A 23,306-nucleotide genomic window follows, 5' to 3' on the forward strand; every position below is an offset into this window, starting at 1 on the left:
AACTAAATAGTGGAGTAACTACCCAGTACAAACAACTGAACAAGAGCAAGAGAGAATCCTTAAAACATTGTACACATGGAAGAACCAGCTTGAACACAACTTGCCCACACCAGAACAATAAAATACAAGAGGTGGTGGACAGAGTGACCCTCAGTTAACCAGCTGCTGGGAAGGACCCACCAAAGAAAGACCCAACAACAATCAAAACCCAAAGATAAACAAAGAGCCAACTTAAATGACAGCCCAAGACTAGTGAGCTTCAGAGATCAAGGATACTGCACCACTGAATCTCACATGTATTCTACCACAGAATTTCACACCATAAACCCAGGGAGCCAGAACAGACCAATAAAAAGCTGAGGCAAACAAGAAGAGTCTCACAAACAATGGGGAGACAAAGAAACAATCCCCAAATGAAAAGAAAGGAAGAAGCCTCAGAAAGAATGCTAAATGAAATAGAGGCAAGTCAACTATCATATATTGAATTCAAAGCAATGGTTATCAGGAAGCTCAATGAGCTCACAACAAGCTACCAGAAACTACAAGGAAACTACAATGAACTCACTGCAAACTATATCAACATGAAAAAGGAAATTGAAACTATCGACAAGGGCCAAGAGGAAATGAAGAGTATAATTTCTGAACTGAAGAACACACTAGATGGAATCAAAAGCAGGATTGATGAAGAAGATCGGATCAGTGACCTGGAGGATAAAGGAGAAAAAAAACATCCAGAAAGAGCAAGGAAAGGAAAAGAGGCTCAGAAAAAATGAAGAGGGATTAAGAGAAATGCAAGACAATATGAAATGTAATAATACCCGTATAATAGGGATACCAGAAGGAGAAGAGCAAGGGATAGAAAACATATTTGAAAAAGTAATGATGGAAAACTTCCCTAATTTGATGACAGAAAAGGTCACACAAATCCAGGAAATGCAAAGATTCCCAATCAAGAGGAACCCAAAGAGGCCCACTTCAAGACATATTATAATTAAAATGGCAAAATACCAAGACAAAGAGAGAATCTTAAGGGCAGCAAGGCAGAAACAAGAAGTAACATACAAGGGAACCCTGATAAGGTTAGCAGCTGACTTCTCAATGGAAACACTCCAAGCCAGAAGAGGATGGCAAGAAATATTCCAAGTAATGAGAACCAGAGGCCTGCAACCAAGGCTACTTTACCCAGCAAGGCTCTCAATCAAGATAGAAGGCCAAATAAGGAGCTTCCCAGACCAAAAAAAAAAAGTCTAAAAGAATATACCTCCACAAAACCAGCTCTGCAAGAGACACTAAAGGTGTTGTTTTAAGGAAAGGAAGGAAGAGAGAGACAGAGACAGAGAGAGAGAGAGAGAGAGAGAGAGAGAGAGAGAGGGAGAGAGGGAGGGAGACAGAGGAACACAGGTACATAAAAGGCAATGGATAAGTACCTATCAATAATAACCTTAAACATAAATGGATTAAATGCTCCAATCAAAAGACATAGAATAGCTGATTGGATAAGAAAACATGACCCACACATATGCTGCCTACAAGAGACCCACCTCAGGACAAAAGACCTATACAGACTGAAATTGAAGAGGTGGAAACAAATTTTCCAAGCAAATGGACAGGAAAAAAAGCTGGGGCAGCCATCCTCATATCAGACAAAATAGACTTCAAAAAAGGGCCATAAAAAGAGACCCACAAGGACACTTCATATTACTCAAGGGAAGAATCCACCAAGAAGACATAAATGTTGTAAATATATATGCACCGAACATAGGAGTACCCAAATACAATAAAGAAAATCTTAGAGGACTTCAAGAAAGATATTAACAGCAACACAATTATAGTAGGGAATTTTAACACCCCACTGCCAAAAATGGACAGATCTTCCAAACACAATGTCAACAAAGATATGGTGGCATTGAACAATACCCTAGATGAAATGGACTTTAACTGACATGTACAGAGCCCTTAATCCCAAAGAAGCTAAATACACATTCTTTTCAAATGCACGTGGAACATTTTCAAAGATAGGCCACATGATAGGACACAAAACAAGCCTAAACAAATTCAAGACAATTGAAATTACACCAAGTTCTCTGACCACAAGGGACTGTAACTAGAAACCAACCCCAAGGGAAAAAACCAAAAACACTCAAAATCATGGAGATTGAATAGCATACTATTAAACAATGAATGGGTCAAGAAAGAAATTAGGGAAGAAATCAAAAAGCTTCTGGAAACAAATGAAAATGAACTCACAACAACACAAAACTTATGGGACACAGTGAAGGCACTCCTGAGAGGGAAGTTCATAGTGATACAGGCCTACCAAAAAAAAAGATAGAAATATTTCAAACAAACAACCTAACCCTATGCCTACAAGAACTCAAGGAAGAACAACAAAGACAGCCCAGAGCAAGTAGAAGGAAGGAAATAACCAAGATCAGAGTGGAATTAAATGACGCAGAGACTAAAAGCACAATTCTAAAGATCAATGAATCCAGGAGCTGGTTCTTTGAAAAGATAAACAAAATCCACAACCCTCTAAGCAGGCTCATCAAGAAAAGAACAGAGAAGACCCAAATAAACACAATCAGAAATGAAAGAGGAGAGATTACAACTGATACCACAGAAATACAAAGGATTGTAAGAAATTATGGTGAAGAACTATATTCCAAAATTTCTATAAAAATATAATATTCCAAAACTCAATGAAGAAAAAGCAGAAAGCCTGAAGAGACCAATAACAGCAGATGAAATAGAAGCGGTAATCAAAAAAACTCCCAACACACAAAAGCCCTGGACCAGATAGGGGCTTCTCACAGGAGAATTCTACAAAGCATTTAAGGAAGAGATAATCCCTATCTTTCTCAGACTGTTCCAAAAAATCCAAGAAGAGGGAATATTCTCAAACTCTTTATACAAAGCCAGCATCATCCTAGTCCCAAAATAAGATAAAGACATAACAAAGAAAGAAAACCTCAGGCCAATATTGCTGATGAACATAGACATTAAATTACTCAACAAAATATTGGCAAACCGCATCCAACAATACATTAAAAAGATCATACACCATGACCAAGTGAGATTTATCCCACAGATGAAGGATGGTATTATTATTCACAAATCAATAAATGTAATACTTCACATAAACAAAGACAAAAATCATTTGATCATATCAAAAGATGTGGAAAAAGCATCTGATAAGGCACAGCACCCATTTATGATAAAAACACTCAGCAAAGTGGGAATAAAGGGAGTATTCCTCAACATAATAAAGGCCATATATGAGAGACCTACAGCCAACATCATACTCAATGAGAAAAAACTAAAAGCTTTTCCACTAAGATCAGGAACAAGACAAGGATGTACACTGTCACCACTTCTATTCAACATAGTATTGGAAGTTTTAGCCACAGTGATCAGACACAAAAAGGAAATAAAAGGCACCCAAATCAGAAAGGAGGAAACAAAACTGTCATTGTTTGCAGATCACATGACAGTGTACACAGAAAATCCTACAGACTCTGCCCAAAAATTGCTCAACCTAATAAATGAATTTGGCAAACCTGTGGGATACAAAGTTAATATCCAGAAACCAAAGGCATGTTTGTAAACCAACAGTGAAACATCAGAAACACAAATCAGGAAAAAAATCCTATTTGATATATCAACAAGAAAATAACGTACCTCGGAGTAAACCTAACCAAGGATGTAAAAGATCTGTACTCAGAAAACTACACAACACTGAAGAAAGAAATCAAGGAAGACACAAACAAATGGAAACACATACCGTGTTCATGGATCAGAAGAATTAACATCATCAAAATGTCCATACTACCCAAAGCAATATACACATTCAATGCAATACCTATTAAAGTACCAATGGCATATTTCACAGACATAGAACAAACACTTCAAAAATTCATATGGAACCATAAACAACCCTGAATAGCTGCTGAAATTTTGAAAAAGAAGAGCAAAGTAGGAGGGATCACAATACCTGATACAAAAAAGTATTACAAGGCCACTGTAATCAAAACAGCTTGGTACTGGCATAAAAACTGACCGATAGACCAGTGGAACAGAACAGAATGCCCAGAAATAAACCCAAGTCTCTATGATCAATTAATATTTGGCAAAGAGGGCAGCAACATAAAATGCAGTAAAAATAGCCTCTTCAACAAATGGTGTAGGGAGAGTTGGACAGCTACACATAATGAAAATGAAACTCAAGCACCAACTTACATCATACAAAAAATAAATTCAAGATGGATACAATATTTAAATATAAGTCTTGATACCATTAAAGTCCTAGAGGAGAACATAGGCAGGAAAATCTCAGATATTTCACACAGCAATATTTTCACTTACATGTCCCCTAGAGCAAGGGACATAAAGGAAAGAGTAAACAAATGTGATCTCATCAAATAAAAAGTTTCTGTCCAGCTAAAGAAAACATCATTAAAATAAAAAGAGAACCAATCATACGGGAAAAGATATTTGCCAATGATGCCTCAGACAAGGGTTTAATCTCCAAAATATAGAAAAAACTCATATGACTCCACTCTAAGAAGACAAGCAACCCAATTAAAAAACGGGCAAAGGACTTGAACAGACACTTCTCCAAGGAGGACATCAGAGTGTCCAGAGACACATGAAAAGATGCTCAATATCGCTAGCAATCAGAGAGATGCAAATTAAAACCACAGTGAGATATGACTTCACACCTGTCAGAATGGCCATCATAAACAGAGCAACAAATAACAAGTGTTGGAGAGGTTGTGGAGAAAAGGGAACCCTAGTGCACTGTTGTTGGGATTGCAAACTGGTACAACAGTATGGAAAACAGCATGTTATTTTCTCAGAAAACTAAAAATGGATCTGCCTTTTGATCCAGCAATTCCACTCCTGGGATTATATCTTAAGAACCTTGAAACACCAATCCAAAAGAACCTATGCACCCCAATATTCATAGAAGCACAATTTACAATAGCCAAGTATTGGAAGCAACCTAGGTGCCCATCAGTAACTGAATGGATCAAAAAACTATGGTACATTCATACAATGGAATTCTATGCAGCAGTAATAAAGAAGGAGCTCCTACCCTTTGGGACAGTATGGATGGATCTGGAAAGCATTATGCTAAGCAAAATAAGTCAGGCTATGAAAGACAAATACCATACTATTTCAGACGGAGTTTACGGCTCTACGTTCTTCTTTAACAGGATCCTAATCAACAAAACAAACAAACAAGCAAAATATAACTAAAAACACTCAATATGAGAACAGGCTGACAGTGACCAGAGGGGAGAGGGGAGGAAATTTCAGGGGAAAACAGTGAACGGTTTGTAGGAACAAGTATAAAGGACACATAGACAATAACAAGGGTGGTGGTAGAAATGGCAGGGATGTGGGGAGGGCTGGGGGGTAGGCTGGGATGTGGGTAAAAGGCAGGAAACTGTACTTGAACAACAACTAAAATTAAAAAAAAAACTATTGTGTCTATTGGGTGCAATCTTATAATAATCTCAAAGCACTGTCTCATAAATTATTTATTAATGGTATACTGAAATCATGGTAATTTTATGTGTAATAACATGACAAACATCGCAACTAATAGTACTTACAATAGTGCAAACAAACATCATATCCCTTTTTTGAGTAATGCACTGAGAAAACACAATTAACTCTTGTATTTCTTCCAAAAATGAGTAGGGAAAATCAAATCAATGTCATAAAAGACAAAGACTGAGTAACTATACCAGATTATAAGTTAATAAGATGTGAAATAAATGCAGGACATAATCCTGGACTGAATTCTATACCATGGAAAACTCCTATAAGGAACACTTTGGAGATAACTGACAAACATTGAATATGGACTACAAATTAGAAAATAGTTTATTCAGGTTACACTTTCTGAATTTATAATTCCTTTGCAATTTTATAAAATATTTTTCTAAAGAAATACACACTGAAGTGTTTATGGACAAAGGGACATGATATCTGCACCTAAATCTCAAGTGGTTCTGGAAAAAGTTAACATATGCATTTGCAAACTTGCCTTTTAAATACAGCCATGATGTATTATAATGCATTTACCTCATTGTGATCATATCGCTGATCATGCTACACTGATAGCCAACTATTGTACAACCTAGAAGGCAGATTGTTCCTATTTACAATGTCAAGCTGATATGTGCTCAGGGTTTTGAGAACAAAGGTATGTTTCCCAGCTGTTCTTGGGCCCCATCTGACATCCAGTCATAGACTGGTATTTCATTACCAGTAATGGGCTTGGCCACTGGATGTAATATCCTATATGCATTTACTAAGTGAAATTCAGAAACTTCCAAAACCAGATCAGAGACTGACAATTGAAATAAAGGGTTAGAAATAATTTCCAGTGTTCAGAAGGAAGAGACAGCTTATATTAACTTTCAGACTACTAAAGGAACTCTAAGAATCTTTTGACATGGCAATAGCCAAGTGGAACTTCTTAAAATAGTAACTGACCTCCAAGCCCAGGTCGCAGCCGGTTGTCGTAGCCGTCCAGAAGACGATCTAAGATTCTGGTGAAGATAGTGATGTTGTCAGTGCTGTCATCAGGAATATCTGGGGCATGCTTGGGAGAGAGTCTGGTGCAGTAGAAGAAAAGGAAATGAAAAATAATAGGAAAGAATTACATGTCTAAATACTTTAACTCAAGAAGATTTCAATCAATAGACTGGGTCAATTAAATAGCCTTGCATCTTAACCAGAACAGCAAGCACTTCCTGTTTGTCACAATTATTACCTGTGTAGGAGGCAGACAGTGGTCCTGTACTTGAGCTCTTACTGTAGCATTGACATGAAATTTACCAAACAAATGGCCCAGCCCCAACAAAGCAGTAAGAAAAACAAGCAGGGGTCCTGGACAGAATGTCCCTGGAAACTGTACCTGGCATAAAGTTTATTTAGCAAATTTTGTTATATAAATGAAAGGGCCTCAAAATAAAACAACGAAAATTTTGTTACTAAGAACTTATATCTCCTCTAGCCTAAAGAAACAGAGGTTCACTGAACAACAGAACCAGACAAGTCTTTGAACTGCATCTACTCTATCTACCTCTCACCCTATGGAAATAGGGAAACAAAACAATAGTAATCCATTAAATGTTAAAGCTACCAGGACTCTGTTTTAATTATATTTTATTGTTTATGCTATTATAGTTGTTCCAGTTGTCCCACTTTGCTCCTCTCTACCCATCCCCCCAATTCCCTCAGGCAATCCCCACACCCTTGTCCATATTCATGGGTCATGTATATATGTTCTTTGGCTATTCTATTCCTTATGCTGTAATTTGCATCCCCATGACTATTCAGTAATTACCAATTCGTACTTCTTAATCCATTATCTTTTTTGCCCATCACCCCTGCTCCCCTTCCATTTGGCATCAAAACATTCTCTGTATCTATGACTCTGTTTTTGTTGTGACTGCTTGTTTTGGTTTTCAAACTCAACTGCTGAAAGATATGTACTCATTGCCATTTTATTGTTCATAGTTTCAACCTTCTTCTTATTTAACAAGACCCTTTAACATTTCATATAATACTGTTTTGGTGGTGACAAACTCCTTAAGATTTTTCTTGTCTAGAAAGCTCATTATCTGTCCTTCAATTCTAGATGATAGCTTTGCAGGGTAGAGTAATATTGGTTGTAGGTCCTTGCCTTTCATCACATTGATTATTTCCTGCCAGGTCTCTTCTAGCCTGCAAAATTTCTTTTGAGAAATCAATTGACAGTCAGTCTCATGGGAGTTCCCTTAGGTAACTAACTGCTTTTCTCTTGTTGCTTTTAAGATTCACTCTTTGTCTTTAACTTTGGCATTTTAATTATATGATGTGTGTCTTGGTGTGCACTTCTTTGGGTTCATCCTGTTTTGGACTGTCTTTGCTTCCTGGACCACTATGTCTATTTCCTTCACCAACTTAGGGAAGTTTAGTTTCATTATTTCTAAAACACATGAGAACATCTCACATTCTCTCTTTTCCTTCTGGCACCCCTATGATGCAAACGTTGATGTACTAGACATTGTCCCAGAGACTCCTTACACTAGCCTCATTTTTTTAAATTCTTTTCTCTTTTTACTGTTCTAATTCTTTGGGTTTTGCTTCCTTATATTGCAAATCACTGATTTAATTCTCAGATTCATCCATTCACCTGTTGATTCCTTGTGAATTGTTCTTTATTTCAATTAGTGTATCCTTCATTTCTGACTGAATGTTTGTGTAAATTTTTTGTATTGTTGTTCTTTTACAGTTGTCCCAATTTTCCCCCATCACTTTCCACTGCCCTGCCCACCCACTGCTCCCACAGTCAATCCCCACCCTATTTCCCATGTCCATGGGTCATTTATACTTGTTCTTTAACTAGGCCTTTCCTCACCCTTCTTCTCTTACTCCCTTTGCTCTATACTCTTGTCCCTCTCAGTGTGTTCCTTGTTTCCATGCCTCTGGATTTAATTTGCTCATTTATTTATTTTGTTCATTAGCTTCCACTTACAAGTGAGATCATATGGTATTCACCTTTCAACACTGGGCTTATTTCACTTAGCATAATACTCTACAGTTCCATCTACGCCATCACAAAAGGTAGGAGTTCAATCTCCCCTACTGCTGTGTAGCATTCCACTGTGTAAATATACCACAGTTTTATGATTCACTCATTTACTTACTGAAGGACACTTAGGCAGTTTCCAGCATGTGGCTATTGCAAATGGGAAAACACAACTGCCAGTGATAACTTGGACAAGGGATTGATCTCCAAAATACATAAAATACTCGCATGTCTCCACACCAGGAAGACAAGCAATCCAATTAAAAAGTCAGCAAAGGACCTGAACAGACACTTCTCCAAGGAAGACATACAGAGGTCCCATAGACATATGACAGGATGTTCAGCATCACTAGCCATCAGAGAAATGCAAATTAAAACCACAATGAGATACCACTTCACATTGGTCAGAAAGGCCATCATTAATAAATCTACAAACAAGTGCTGGAGAGGTTATAGAGAAAAGGCAACCCTAGTACACTGTTGGTGGGAATGCAGACTGATGCAGCCACTGTGGAAAACAGTATGGTTTTGCCTCAAAAAACTAAAGATAAAACTGGCCTTGATCCAGTGATCCCACTATTGGGACTATACCTTAAGAATCCTGAAACACCAATTCAAAAGAATCTATGTACCCCAATGTTCATGAAAGCATTATTTATAATGGCCAAGTACTGGAAACAGACCAAGTGCCCATCAGTAAATGAGTGGATCAAAAAACTGTGGTACATTTACACAATGGAATACTATGCAGCAGAAATAAGGATGGAATTCCTACCCTTTGGATGTACCTAGAGAGCATTATGCTAAGTAAAATAAGACAGGCATTGAAAGACAAATACCGTAAGATCTCACCTATAAGTGGAACTTAATCAACAAAAAAAAAAAAAAGAAAGAAAAGGGAACCAGATAACTTGAAATAAAGAACAAACTGACAGTGACCATAAGGGAGGGGTGAGGAGGATAGTGGGGAAAAGAAGGAGAAAGGACAAACAAAGGATCAAGAATAGAGGACTCATGGGAACAGACAATGGAGTGTTTTGACTGTGGGAGTTGGGGGGATGGGGTAGGGGAATACAATGGGGGAAAATGAAGGAAAACTGTAACTGAATAATAAAAAAATAATGCTTGAAAACTTTCTAAATCTGGGGAGAGATATGGCTATTCCACTACTGAAAGATCAAAGATTCCCAAACAATTTCAAAACAAAAATATCTTCACTGAAACACCTTATAATAAAGCTCTCAAAAATCAAAGACCAAGAAAGAATCTTAAAAACAGTAAGAAAAACAAGAATTATTACATACAAGAAAATACCAATAAGGCTATAAACAGATTTTTTACCAGCAAGCTATAGGCCAGGAGAGAGGGGATGACACATTCAAAGTGCTCAAAGAAAAAACTTTCAACAAAGAATACCTAGAAAGGTAGTCATTCAGAAATGGAGGAAAGATAAATACTTTCCCAAAAAGATAAAAATTAAGGGAATTCTTAACCACTAGACTTGCCCTATAAGAAATGCTAAAGGGACAGGAGAGAAGATGGTGGAAAAGCAGGTGGGAGCTGAGCCCACTTGCTCATGCACCCAACTGGGGCACTTAGCCAATCTTCCAAAAAACAAAGTGAACGGCCAACAGAATCTTAGCTGATATGAAGTCTCAAAACCAGTGTGCAGAGAACACTTCAAAATGGATGATAAGAAGGTTTTATAGGTCAACAGGGAAGGTCCCTGGGCAAGACACCAGAAACCATTGCTGCCCAGGGACACTGGAGGAGAGCCTGTTCAGTGACAGCAACTTAGCAGTCCCCTCCCCTTCTAGAGTGGGGAAATCCCAGACACATGCCAGGAGAGACCTGGGCACATAAAGTCAAGGGGGGTAGGGGGAGAAAGGCAGCAAAAGCACACACAGCCAGCCACGTACCCAAGCTGGGGTGGTTTTTGCGGGCCCAGACAGTGCCGGAGACTTTAGGAGATCAATTGACACCTGGAGCTGGGAAAAGAGGTGGGCCACAAATAGCCATGACCCAGATAGACTCTACTTGCTAGACAATTGGAGTGTGTGGACAGCCAGGCAGTGGTATGAGGCAGCAGGACAGACCAAGACTTTTTTCAAAAAGGGAACTGAGACACACTGGGCAGGGACTTACTTCATGAATGCAGCTGCCTGGCCAACAAGGAGGGAGGATTGTGGGCAAAATTTGCTACCACTCAATGCACCTCACAGATTGATCAAAGGAGTGCAAAGTGAGGTGGTTTATCTGGGCCACCCTGGAGCAACTCCACAGAGTTGAGAGTGCGGGCCACACAGTGCTCTGAAGACATGGGCTAGAAACTGGGTACCTGTGATTATTAGAGCCCAGACTGAGACCCAGTGCTTGCCAAAGCATCAGAGAGGGAAAACGGATGCAGCCCAACACTCCACTTAATGCAGGAGCCCAGAAACCTGCAAAAGCAACTGGGCAGCTTTAACAACAAGCCAGAGGGGCTTTTTCTTACTTTTTTTCTTTTTCTTTCAAGAATAAGACAGTAAGACCTGGAGTTGAAAGAAAGCCAGAGACATATACAGAAAGAATTCAAAAGGAGAACACCAACAACTGAGACAAATTTCATCTAGCTGTTCATCAGAACTCACATGGTTTTTTTTTTTACTTCCCTTTTTTTCTTTTCTTTTTTTTTTAGCTTTTTGTTTGGTTGTTTTTTCCCTTTCACATTGCATTTTGTTTTTCTGCTTTCATTTCACTCATAGTCCAAATGACACTACTCTTCGTCTTTTACTTTTTATTCTTTTATTCAGAGTATATATATTTTTATCAAATTATTCTTATTCCAAATCCCATTTAGCAGCTTTTCCTGGTCTTAATCCATTTTACCATCTTCCTAAGCTTTATTTTTGTTGTTGTAAACTTTATTTTCTCTCACACTATGCCATGTTCCTATCCCTTACACTCACTATTTCTGCTCCATCTAACTTGGCATAAGCACTCTTATATCTTAAGTCAGCTTACATTCATTTTACCCTCTCATAAGAGTTATTTCTTTTTCACCTTTTATAACCAGTGGAGAGTTGGGTGAAAAACAGGACTATTGCTATACTTCCCCAGCAGAACTGAATTTGTTCACTATTTGTTTATACTTTAAATCCCATAAAATACACTCCCCCTGTCTTACTTCATTTTGCTTTCCCCCTGCCCCTGATCAGCAGAGTAAAGAATTTTATCTCATTTTGTTTCCTTCTTTTTCCCCTCTCTCAACCTGGGCTTTACTGCTTATGCTTATTAGTTTGCTTCCCCCATCCTCTAAAAATCATTTTTCTTTATTTTTTATATTTATTAAATGAGTATTCTACCTGAATTCTGCTGAATTCAAGCTTATATCACAAAATGGGTGGAACATACCATAAATATTTCTTTTGTTTAATAAATCCAACCAGAATGGCCATCATAACCAAATGAACAAACAACAAGTGCTGGAAAGGTTATGGAGAAAAGAGAACTCTAGTACACTGTCGGTGGAAATGCAGACTAGTGTAGTCACTGTGGAAAACAGTGTGGAATTTCCTCAGAAAACTAAAAATAGAACTGCCTTTTGACCCAGTAATTCCACTGCTGGGATTATACCCTAAGAATCTTGAAACATCAATTCAAAAGAACATATACTACCCAATGGTCATAGCAGCACAATTTACAATAGTCAAAATCATTTTTCTTTATAGTAGGCATCTCATATTCACTTTTTGCTTTTGTACAATATTCTCATTCCCATTCCATCTTCATTAAACTTCATTCAGCTGTTGTTTCAATCAACCTGCTGTGTTTTTTCTGAAACTTTGGCCCTACTGGTCAAATATCTTTACAACTTTAGTTCAAACTTCATAGTATAATATTCCCTTTTCTTGCCCAATTTTCCCCATCACCCTTTTATGTATCACTTACATGTTATATTTTATTCTTTCCCTTTCTTTGCCCCAGTTCTATCTCAACTCTTATCAATTCTCCTTCCACTTCCCACTCAATATTTTCCGCTCTTTTAGTCATCTCATATTCCATTTGTCATAGCTTTTATATCCATAATTTCTCTTCACCTTTATTAATATTTTCTCATTTTCAGTTGAGGTTGCTGATGTGGTAGGGGGTTCTCTTTGCTGGTTTAGGTTCAGTTGTCTGCTAATACTGCTTTGTTAACCAACGCCTGTACAACAGCATACAGGACAAAGTGGAAATTGTGAATACTGGTAAGCCCACTGGAGGGGAGAACTCACCAACAAAGGAGCCACCCACACAAACAGAAAAAAGGACAACCCTAGAGCATTCAGACAAGGAGATCAGAGACTGCACCACTGAGTCCCACAGAACTCCTACCACAGGAGTCTACCCCATGAAGACACGCAGACAAAAAAGAGCCCCCTGAGACACAGGAACAAAAAAATCATGTCACCTAAAATGGGGAGACATAGAAAGGACCTCCAATTGAAAGAAATGGAATAATCCCCAGTAAAAGAGCCCAGTGAAATTGAGGCAAGCAATCTATCAGCTATAGAATTTTTAAAAATGGATATAAGGATGCTCAAGGAACTCAGTGACAACTACAAGGAACTGAGTGGGAACTACAATGGCATGAAGAATGAACTTGAAACTATAAACAAAAACAAAAAAAGAAATGAAGATTACAACATCTGAAGTAAAAAATAAAATACAAGGAATTGTAAACAGACCAGATGAAGCAGGACCAAATCAGTGAGCTGGAAGACAAGGTAGAAAGAAATACTCAGGTAGACAAACAAAATGAAAAAAGACTCAAAAAGGATGAGGATAATTTAAGGGAACTTCAGGACAACATAAAACATAACAACATTTGAATCATAGGAATACCAGAAGGAGAAGAAAAGGAGTAAGGAATAGGAACCCTGCACAATAAATAATGACAGAAAACTTCCCTAACTCGGAGAAGGGTAAAGCCATGAAATTTCAGGGAGCACAGAGGGCCCCAATCAAGATGAACCCAAAGAGGCCTACTCCAAGGCATATCATAATTAAAATTCCAAGTTTTAAAGACAAAGAGAGAATCTTAAGAGCAGCAAGGGAGAATATTTACACATGTGACCACAGGTGACAGTTTATTCTGAGATTAAGAGGACTGATAAAATATCTCTCAAGATGAAAATAAACACAAGTACTGACCCTTTTGGTACAGTGGCACCAAGTCAGGCTATGGATGTGTCTAGGAAACAAATAAGCAATTCCTCCAACCATGTCTTCTTAAGTCCACAGTATCTGCTGTTACCACTGACACCACCATTTAATCCAGATGCAGAAAAATTGTTATCGTGTCACATCCCTCCAAACCATGGTCTGTACTCTACCTGAATGTGTAAATATGAGGCCTAGTGTCAGTGTCTTTCATTTTCCCTTCCTTATATATTCTGCACTCTTCTCTACCCTGTTGTCTTTCCTATAAAGCTGACCTGTATGAACTACATTAACAGGGCTTTCGTGGCCTCTGGCTTCAACTTGGGTTTGGACTTTCTGCTGAACATCAGAAGGAGGAAGAGTAAAGTCTGACCATGTAATCCCCTGGCTTGTTCTCTCTCTCTTTCTGAAATATTTCCACTAAAGATCTCTCTACTTCTTAAGAAACTTGTTTTATAGGACATATCTGCTGTTTAGTTTCTTACACTATCCCTCAGTGTGCTTCTACAACTAGACTGTATTTTACAATTAGTCCCTTTGCAAATCCTCAAATAATCTTTTGTATGTTTTTAAGACAAAACTGCAGTATTTCTTTAAACACTTTATAAAACAGGATCATAACCTGTTTTTTTCTTTCTTTTTTATAGTCTGAATATATGTATATTTTATTTTTTAACATTTTTTTATTTTAATTGTTGTTCAAGTACAGTTTTCTGTCTTTTACTCCCATCCCAGCCCAACCCCCAGTCCTTCCCACCTCCCTCCCATTTCCACCCCCCCTAGTTTTTGTTCATGTGTCCTTTATACTTGTTCCTGCAAACCCTTCCCCTTTTCCCCTGAAATTCCCTCTCTGCTCCCCTCTGATCACTGTAAGCCTGTTCTCAATTTCAGTGTCTTTGGTTATATTTTGCTTGTTTGTTTGTTTTATTGTTTAGGTTCCTGTTAAAGGCGAGATCATATGGTAATTGTCTTTCACCACCTGGCTTACTTCACTCAGCATAATGCTTTCCAGTTCTGACCATGCTGTTGCAAAGGGTAGGAGTTCCTTCTTTCTAACTGATGCGTAGAATTTCATTGTGTAAATGTACCATAGTTTCTTATCCATTCATTTACTGATGGGCACCTAGGTTGCTTCCAGCACTTGGCTATTGTAAATTGTGCTGCTATGAAGATTGGGGTGCATAGGTACTTTTGGATTGGTGTTTCAGGATTCTTAGGATATAAACCCAGGAGTGGAATTGCTGGGTCAAAAGGCAGATCCATTTTTAGTTTTCTGAGAAAATTCCATACTGTTTTTCATAGGGGTTGTACCAGTCTGCAATCTCACCAGTAGTGCACTAGGGTCTAGTATTGGAAATTTTAGCCACAGCTATCAGACAAGGAAAGGAAATAAAAGGCATACAAATCAGAAAAGAGGAAACAAAATTGTCACTGTTTGCAGATGACATGAGAGTATACATAGACAATTCTATAGACTTGGCCAAAAAACTGCTCAACCTAATAAATGAATTTCACAAAACAGCGGGATACAAAGTCAATATCCAGAAATCAAAGGCCTTTTTGTATACCAACAATGAAACAGCAGTAGCAGAAATCAAGAAAAAATACCATTCAATATAGCAAAAAGAAAAATAAAATATCTAGGAATAAACCTAACGAAAGAGGTAAAAAGACCTGTATTTAGAAAACTACATAACACTGAGGAAAGAAATCAAGGAAGACAAACAAATGGAAACATATACCGTGTTCATGGATCAGAAGAATTAACATCATCAAAATGTCCATACTACCCAAAGTAATTTACACATTCAATGCAATACCTATTAAAGTACCAATGGCATATTTCACAGACATAGAACAAATGCTTCAAAAATTTATATGGAACCATAAATGACCCCAAATAGCTGCTGCAATTTTGAGAAAGAAGAGCAAAGTAGGAGGGATCACAATCTTCAAATAATCTTAATTGAAATGCTTCATCTGTTGTTGTTTTTTTTTTTAATCCTCACTGATAAACATTTCAAGTTTCAACAAATTTCAGTCAAACATAGACAGGAGATCCATTTGGCACTGACTTGATACTTAGGTTGAACCATTATAAAATTGCTTACATTCTGCCATTTCAACCCAGGGAATTAAAAATTCATAATGGTCCAACTTACCACTGTTCACACAAAGAATTCTCATGTGTTGATGGTCAATAGTGAGCAGAACTCTGAAAAAAGTCTGTATTACGCGAAACTGAAATTGTTCTGCTTTTCCTTAAGATTATGGGACTGGGAATCAGAGACTAATGTTTGAGACTTACATACACTGTTAACTTGCTATAAGCTCTTATAAAAGTCAATTTCCCATCCTGGCTGGTGTGGCTCAGTGGATTAAGCACTGGACTGTGAAACAAAGGGTTGCCATCAATTCCTGGTCAGGACACATGCCTAGGTTGTGGGCCAGGTCTCCAGTATGGGGCACTGGAGAAGCAATCACACATCGATGTTTCTATTGCTTCTTTTCTCCTTGCTTTCCCCTCTCTGAAAATAAATAAATAAAATCTTTTTAAAAAGTCAATTTTCTTTTCTGGACATCGATGTATTCATGTACAAAGGGAGGGACCAGACTACATGCTCTTTACAAGTTTTCCCATGTGTGCTATTCTAAAACCAGAATCCCATATTGCTAACTATAATGTTATTTCCTTGAAAACAAAAATTGTGCCCCAAAGTACAAAGATTTCTTACATCATAATATTCTGGGGAATTTAATAGTATGCATACTTTAGGCACTATCCCCAGAGATACTAAATCATAATCTCCAGGTATGGAGCCTACTTCCCTGCTTACACATACTGAATGTTGAGACCCATTGCATTCAGCACATGATTTATACAAAGTACTGGCCAATATACCACCAGCTACTTGAGTATCCAATCCAAGTGATTTATGTGAATAGCCACAAAAAGTGGATAAAATAACGAAGCATGTTGATTTTTTTCCAACACAAAAAAATCATTAAGAAGGTATGAAAACAAGCAAACAAAAAGAATTAGCTGATTTGTTAAGTAACACAACTACCAGCACATACCATATCTTTTAGAGTTGTATTTGTTCATGGATAGGAAAAAATTACATCATTAAAATGCCCATACAACCCAAAGCTATCTATAGATTCAATGTAATTACTACCAAGATACCAATGGCATATTTCACAAAATGAGAACAAACAATCAAAACATTTATATGGAACCACAAAAATATAGCCTCAGTAGTACTGAGAAAGAACAAAGTTAAAGGTATCACACTACCTGATTATCAAACTATACTATAAGGTTATAGTTATCAAAACAGCATTAAATTGGCATAAAAACATGCATATAAATCAATGTAACCTAATAGAAAGCCCAGAAATAAACCCACATCTTTATGATTAATTAATATTTGAAAAAGGACGCAAGAACATATAATGAGATAAAAATAGTCTGTTCAATGAATGGTGCTGGGAAATTGGATAGACAGATGTAAAAAATTAAACTAGACCACCTTCTTATACCATGTAAAAAAATAAACTTAAAATGGATTGAAGATTTAAATGTAAGACTCAAAATCACAAAAATCCTATAAGAAAATACAGGCATTAAAATTTCTGACATTTCTCTTAACAATGTTTTTTCTGGTTATCTCCTTGGGCAAGGGAAACAGAAGGAAAAAAGTAACAAATGGGACTACATCAGACTAGAAATGTTTTGCACAGCAAAGAAAATCATCAACAAAATAAAAAGACAACTTACTAAATGAAAGAACATATTCACCAACGATACACCTGATAAGGAGTTAATATTCAAAATTTAGGAAGAACTCATACTATTCAACACCAGAAAACAATCCAAATAAAAATGGGAAGAGGACCTGAACAGACCCTTCACCAAAGAGGACATACAGATAGCCAAATAGACCAGTGAAAAGATGCTCAGTGAAACTAACTGTCACAGAAATGTAAATTAAAACAACAATGAGATATCATTTCACACCTGTCAGAATGGCTATCATTGGTGATTAGAGGGGAGGGGTGGATAATGGGGGAAAAGGGGGGAAGGAGCAAGTCAAGGAACATGAATAGAAGACTCATGGGCATGGACAATGGGGTGGAGATTCACTGTGGGAGCATGGACAGGGGGTGGGGCAAGGGAGAGCAACAGGGAAAAAGGTAGGACAACTGTAACTGAACTACAATAACATAGATAGATGATGATGATGATAGATAAATAGATGATTATGATAGATGATAGATAGATAGATAGATGATAGATAGATAGATAGATAGATAGATAGATAGATAGATAGATGATAGATAAACAAGTGTTGGTGAGAATATGGAGAAAAGGAAACCATCTAGCACTGTTGGTGGGAATGCAGGTTGGTGCAACCACTATGGAAAACAATATGGAACTTCCTCAAAAAATTAAAAATAGCACTGCCTTATGACCCAGTAATTCCATTTCTGGGTATATATATGAAAAAATCCAAAACACTAATTTGAAAGAATATATGCACCCCTATATTCATTGCAGCATTATTTACAAAAGCCAAGCTATGAAAGCAACCCAAGTGCTCATCAATAAAAGAGTGAATAAAAATGTGGTGATATATACCAATGAAATATTACTCAGCCATAAAAAGCATGAAATCTTACCATTTGCTTCAGTATGAATGGACCTAGAGGGTATTGTGCTAAATGAAATATCAGTCAGATAAAGATAAATATCATATGATTTCAGCTATATGTGGAATCTAAACAACAAAATAAATGAACAAACAAAACTGAAACAGACTTTCTCTGGCAGGGTAGCTCAGCTGATTACAGCATGATCCTAACACACCAAGGTTGCTGGTTCAGTCTCCGGTCAGGGCACACACAAGAATGAACCAATGAATGCATAAATAAATGGAACAGCAACTTGATGTCTCCCTCTCTCTCTCTCTCTCCCTCCCTCCCTCCCTCCTTCCCTCATTCTATCTCTAAAATCAACTTTTAAAAATGAAACAGATTCACAAACATAGAGAGCCAACTGGTAGTTACCAAAAGGGAAGGCTTTTGGAGGACTGGGTAAAAATGGTGAAGGGATTAAAAAATACAAATTAGTAGGTACAAAACAGCCAAAGGATTTAGAGCAAAGCATAGAGAATACAGTCAATAACATTTTGATAGTTGTGTATAGTACCATGGATACTGGAAATATCAAGGAAATCACTACATAAAATCTAACCACTAAGTTGTACACTTGAAACCAATACAAAATAATACTGAAACTAATATTTAATTGAAAAGTAAAAAATCATGACAATAAAATGCAATAGCAAGCCATTAAAAATAAACTTGTATTGATTACTTTATTTCTAGCCAATGTAAATATAGCACCGACCCTAATAATAGGATCCAGGCTTTTAGTTGTCTCATCCCTCAAAAGCATGAATTCCATTGGACTTGGAAGAAAGTAATTCCCCCCTTCCAAAAAGAAACATTTCTAATGCCCCTGTATTAAATCCAAGCTCTTCTCTCTGCTTTTTTTTAAAAATGATAGTCAACTCTTTTTTTTAAAGAGATGCAATTTTTTAAAGATTTTTTATTTATGTATTTTTAGAGAGGGAAGGGAAGGAGAAAGAGAGAGAGAGAGAGGGAGAGAGGGAGAGGGAGAGAGAGAAGCATCAATGTGAGGTTGCTGGGGGCCATGGCCTGCAACCCAGGCACGTGCCCTGACTGGGAATCGAACCTGCAATACCTGGTTCACAGCCCGCACTCAATCCACTGAGCTACGCCAGCCAGGGCTCCTCTCTGCTTTTTTAAGAAGGATCTCTTAGCTTCCTCTTTAATAAAAGTATTAAAAGGCTTGGCAATCTCATCTTCTAAGCACCAAGAAGATGTAAACAAACTAATGGAAACAGGAAAGGTGACAATACTGAGGATGCACAAAAGAAAAAAAGTAGGTACCAAACTAATATAATGGATTTTCTATATAACAATCATATAGTCATCAAGAAAATAAACTATTTTGTTCAGAATCCTTGTTTTGGATTATAAGAAAAGATGCCATATATTTTCAGAGGACTTTATTCTCAGAGTTAAAATTAAAACAGCCCTAACACTTGAAGAGGTGAGGTTCATGTAATTGGAACTTTCATGTTATTCAGAACACCTAGCACTACCCAATGAAATCAGACACATGAAGACTTAATAAAGCAGAATTAATCTGTTTTTCTAGACTGGGGTAAAGTACAAAAGGACCTCATGAGCCAAGTTTCTAAAGACATATTAGTCTAGCTCTATAGCCCTCTGCCCAGAGATTACTGTTGAAAATGCCAATAAAAGGTGGAAAGACTCAGAGTACATTAAGATAATCAACCCTGCAAAACTAAGTAGGAAGAAGGCTTAATGCTTCCAAGAATATAGGACAGTAGAAAAATGTAAAAAAAAAAGAAAAGAAAAAGAGAAAAGCCACTATGAAATAATAAAATGTCCTGTGTAATACTGAAATATTTCAAGGCTAAAGGGATCAATTCTTGTAATAATATTCCTTGAATGAAATGGGATTTTAAAGTCAAAAGAATTATTTTTAAAAAGTCAAAAGAAGTTCACTATAGCTGAAGAACACAGAAGTTAGTGATAGGAAGACTAAGAAATAAGGGTGACAAGATGGATGGAGTCTGGGTAAAAATGAACCTTATAAAATCATGTTAAGAACTTCAGATTTTAATCTAGGAACAATAGAAATCCATTAATTACTCTAGACAAGACAGATATGATTGAATATTCATTGTAGAAGAAACACTGGCTACAGATTGATGGTTCCTTAGGATGGGAGCAAGACGTTAGAAAGTAAAACCAATTACGGATTCTTGCAGTAGTCCAAGTAGAATAAAATATTAGATTAAACTAAGGTTGTAGCAGGAAAGTTAGGGAAAAAAAGTATATGAATTCAAGGGATGTGGCAGGTAGAAATGACTGATCTTGGTGATTCATTCATCTGGAGAGTAAAGGGCAGAACATTAGCAAAAATGGTTTCAAGTTTCTGGCTTGAGCAATGGAATACATGGTGGTTCCATCAACTAAAACATGAAAAAATAGAAAACATATTGTGTTTGTTTGTTGTTTGTTTTTAGGGTTGAAGGAGGGTAGATGGAGATAATGAGACTTCTTTGTACATGCTTAGTTTAAACAGTTTTTGGAATAGTCAAGTGGTCATGTCCAATATATAGTTGGATTTAGAGATCTGACACTCAAGAGAAGTTAGAAATAGTGATTGAGATAAGAGTCATTGGCATTTATGTAAGGCAACATTGTCATTGGGATGGATGAAATCACTTAGAATCTGTATAGTAAGAAGAGTGTCTAGTACAAAAACAAACAAAAAAACAATACCTGAGCAATGAACAAAGGAAGAGAAGATTACTAAAGAGATTACAAAGATCTTTATATCACAGAAGCTTTGATAGAACTGTGTAGAATTGTAGAAAACAGCCATAAAAGTATAAAGAAACCCTGGTGCAGTATTTACTTTTGGTACTATGTCCAGATCCTTTCACTGGGCCAGGGAAACTATCTCACAACTACTTCACAATATTGCCATCAGCTGAAGGGAGCCTAGGAGGTTATACTTTCCTCCAGTTAATTCTTGGGAAATGATTGATTGAGGTAAGGCTACAAAAGCCCAAGCCCACTGCTTCAAGGTGGGCCAAATCTGTAGTGCCATTTATGTTCCATATCTCCCTGAGGGGTTAAATGGAAGCTTTACTTCCTCCCCTTCCAAACTTACTTCCCTTACTTCCATATAACTTTCACTGAGAGCACTCTCTCTATAAATCATTTACTTAAGACTCCTTGTGTCAGGTCCTGCTTCTAGAGAATCTAATCTAAGAACCAGAGCATTGTGGTATCTCTGAAGTCAAAGAAAGAATTATATTTAAAATTACATTATATATATATTACATATATACACACACACACACACACACACACACACACATATATATACACATATATATGTTTTATTTCATAATAAAAAGGAGTAAAAGAGCGAGGAAGGAGTCAACAATGCTGAAAGTTTCCACATGGTACTAAAGAAATCAGTTGATATAAGAACAGACAAGTGTTGATTTTAGCAACACAGCCAACATTGGTTATATTGGTTGTATCTGTTGCCTTAGAGTTCTGAGATTGGAAATCAGACAGCAGCAGTGGTGGAGTGGTAGAACAGAATGAGAAGTAGGGAAAAATAACGCTACTAAGGTTATAAGATGGAAGATTCTTAATCACATTTAAATGGTAATGGGACAGAGCCAATAAAAAAGGACAGGTAGAAGATTCAAGATAGATTGAGAACAAATAACTTGACAGAAATGATTTTAAATTGTTACAGAGAGAATTCAAACATGGGCCAGGGAGTTGCCCAAGACATAACTTTCTGAATTGAGAGTCTGAGCTAATGATGCTTTTCCAAATATAATGCAATGTCTAGTATTAAAGACCAGAGTACATTAGTTAATCTGGGAAAAAATAAAAATTTTGGTCTAAGGCAAGAACATATCATGATTCTTTTGTTCTAGAAGGGTTCTTACCCGCCAATATCCTGCTTCACAAATTCTCCAGGTTCCTGTCGTCTTGATTCCCCTTGGCCATCCGTTCCAGGGAGAATATTAATCAGGAAGAGAAGACCAAGACTGGTCAGGTAGAAGTGCCTCATCTGTGTGATTATCATCTTCTTAGGCATCAACATGGAGAGTCCTGTGAAATCCATGCTAAGGGAAAGGGAAAGGGGAAAGGAGTGGACAAATGAAAGGAGAAAGAAGAAATTTCAAAAAAATATTTTAACTCTATTAGAATTACTTAACTTCCCTAGTATCTAGTTATTAAATGCTTAATGTGACAATCCCTTTCCTTCAGTTAATGTCACCAAAATTCATTCCCAACCTACCCCTTTTTCAATATACTAGAACCCATCCAAGTAAAGATAATGTAAAGAGCTCTAAATCAGTAATCAGTAGACTTAGGTTGCAGTTCCATTTTCCCCTGTCTTTCTGTGATGAGGTGACTCACAGAACTTCTCTCGGCCTCAGTTAACTCTTATAATCCAAAAATTGAAAAAAATCTATCATATTCATTTTATTTTCCACCACTACTCTCTGATCTTTACTATCACAAATGTGTTTGCCATAGTTAAAGGTATTATTTCAGAAAATAACAGAATATTAAGACCCAGAGTCCCTTCATGGCATATTTAAGATTAATTCTCATCTTGATACAGTTAAGCAATTTTCCTGAAAACCTTGTATGGGTGGCTTGTGCCTTCTTATACAGCAGGTTACATAATCTGGATATTCTTAATTTAATACATTAGTTAAAGGCTCCTCAACACAATCTGGTATAGGCACAGAAAAATACAATACTGGAGAAGATGGACTTCTGACATGAGAAAATGTCCACATTATAAATAGAAATAATCATAGTGTTAGGTTGTATCATATAAAATCATGGGCCAATATGTAAA

General features: G+C 37.0%; 1 protein-coding gene across 4 annotated transcripts in view; it reads right to left on the minus strand.

Annotated features, from left to right (window-relative positions):
- GABRA3 (gamma-aminobutyric acid type A receptor subunit alpha3) overlaps positions 1-23,306 on the minus strand; it is a 354,529-nt gene that overhangs the window by 212,564 nt on the left and 118,659 nt on the right. For all 4 annotated transcript variants that reach the window (XM_045820553.1, XM_045820551.1, XM_045820552.1 and 1 more), the window contains 2 exons: positions 22,378-22,557; positions 6,508-6,629 (listed from right to left, as the gene is read on the minus strand). In XM_045820553.1, the coding sequence (XP_045676509.1) occupies positions 6,508-6,629; positions 22,378-22,556 (301 nt within the window). In that variant the 5' untranslated portion in view covers position 22,557. The remainder of the gene's footprint in view (positions 1-6,507; positions 6,630-22,377; positions 22,558-23,306) is intronic.

The sequence above is a fragment of the Phyllostomus hastatus genome, unplaced genomic scaffold (genome assembly GCF_019186645.2).
Source record: "Phyllostomus hastatus isolate PE091 unplaced genomic scaffold, TTU_PhHast_1.1 phas_scaffold_397, whole genome shotgun sequence".
Lineage (NCBI taxonomy): Eukaryota > Metazoa > Chordata > Mammalia > Chiroptera > Phyllostomidae > Phyllostomus > Phyllostomus hastatus.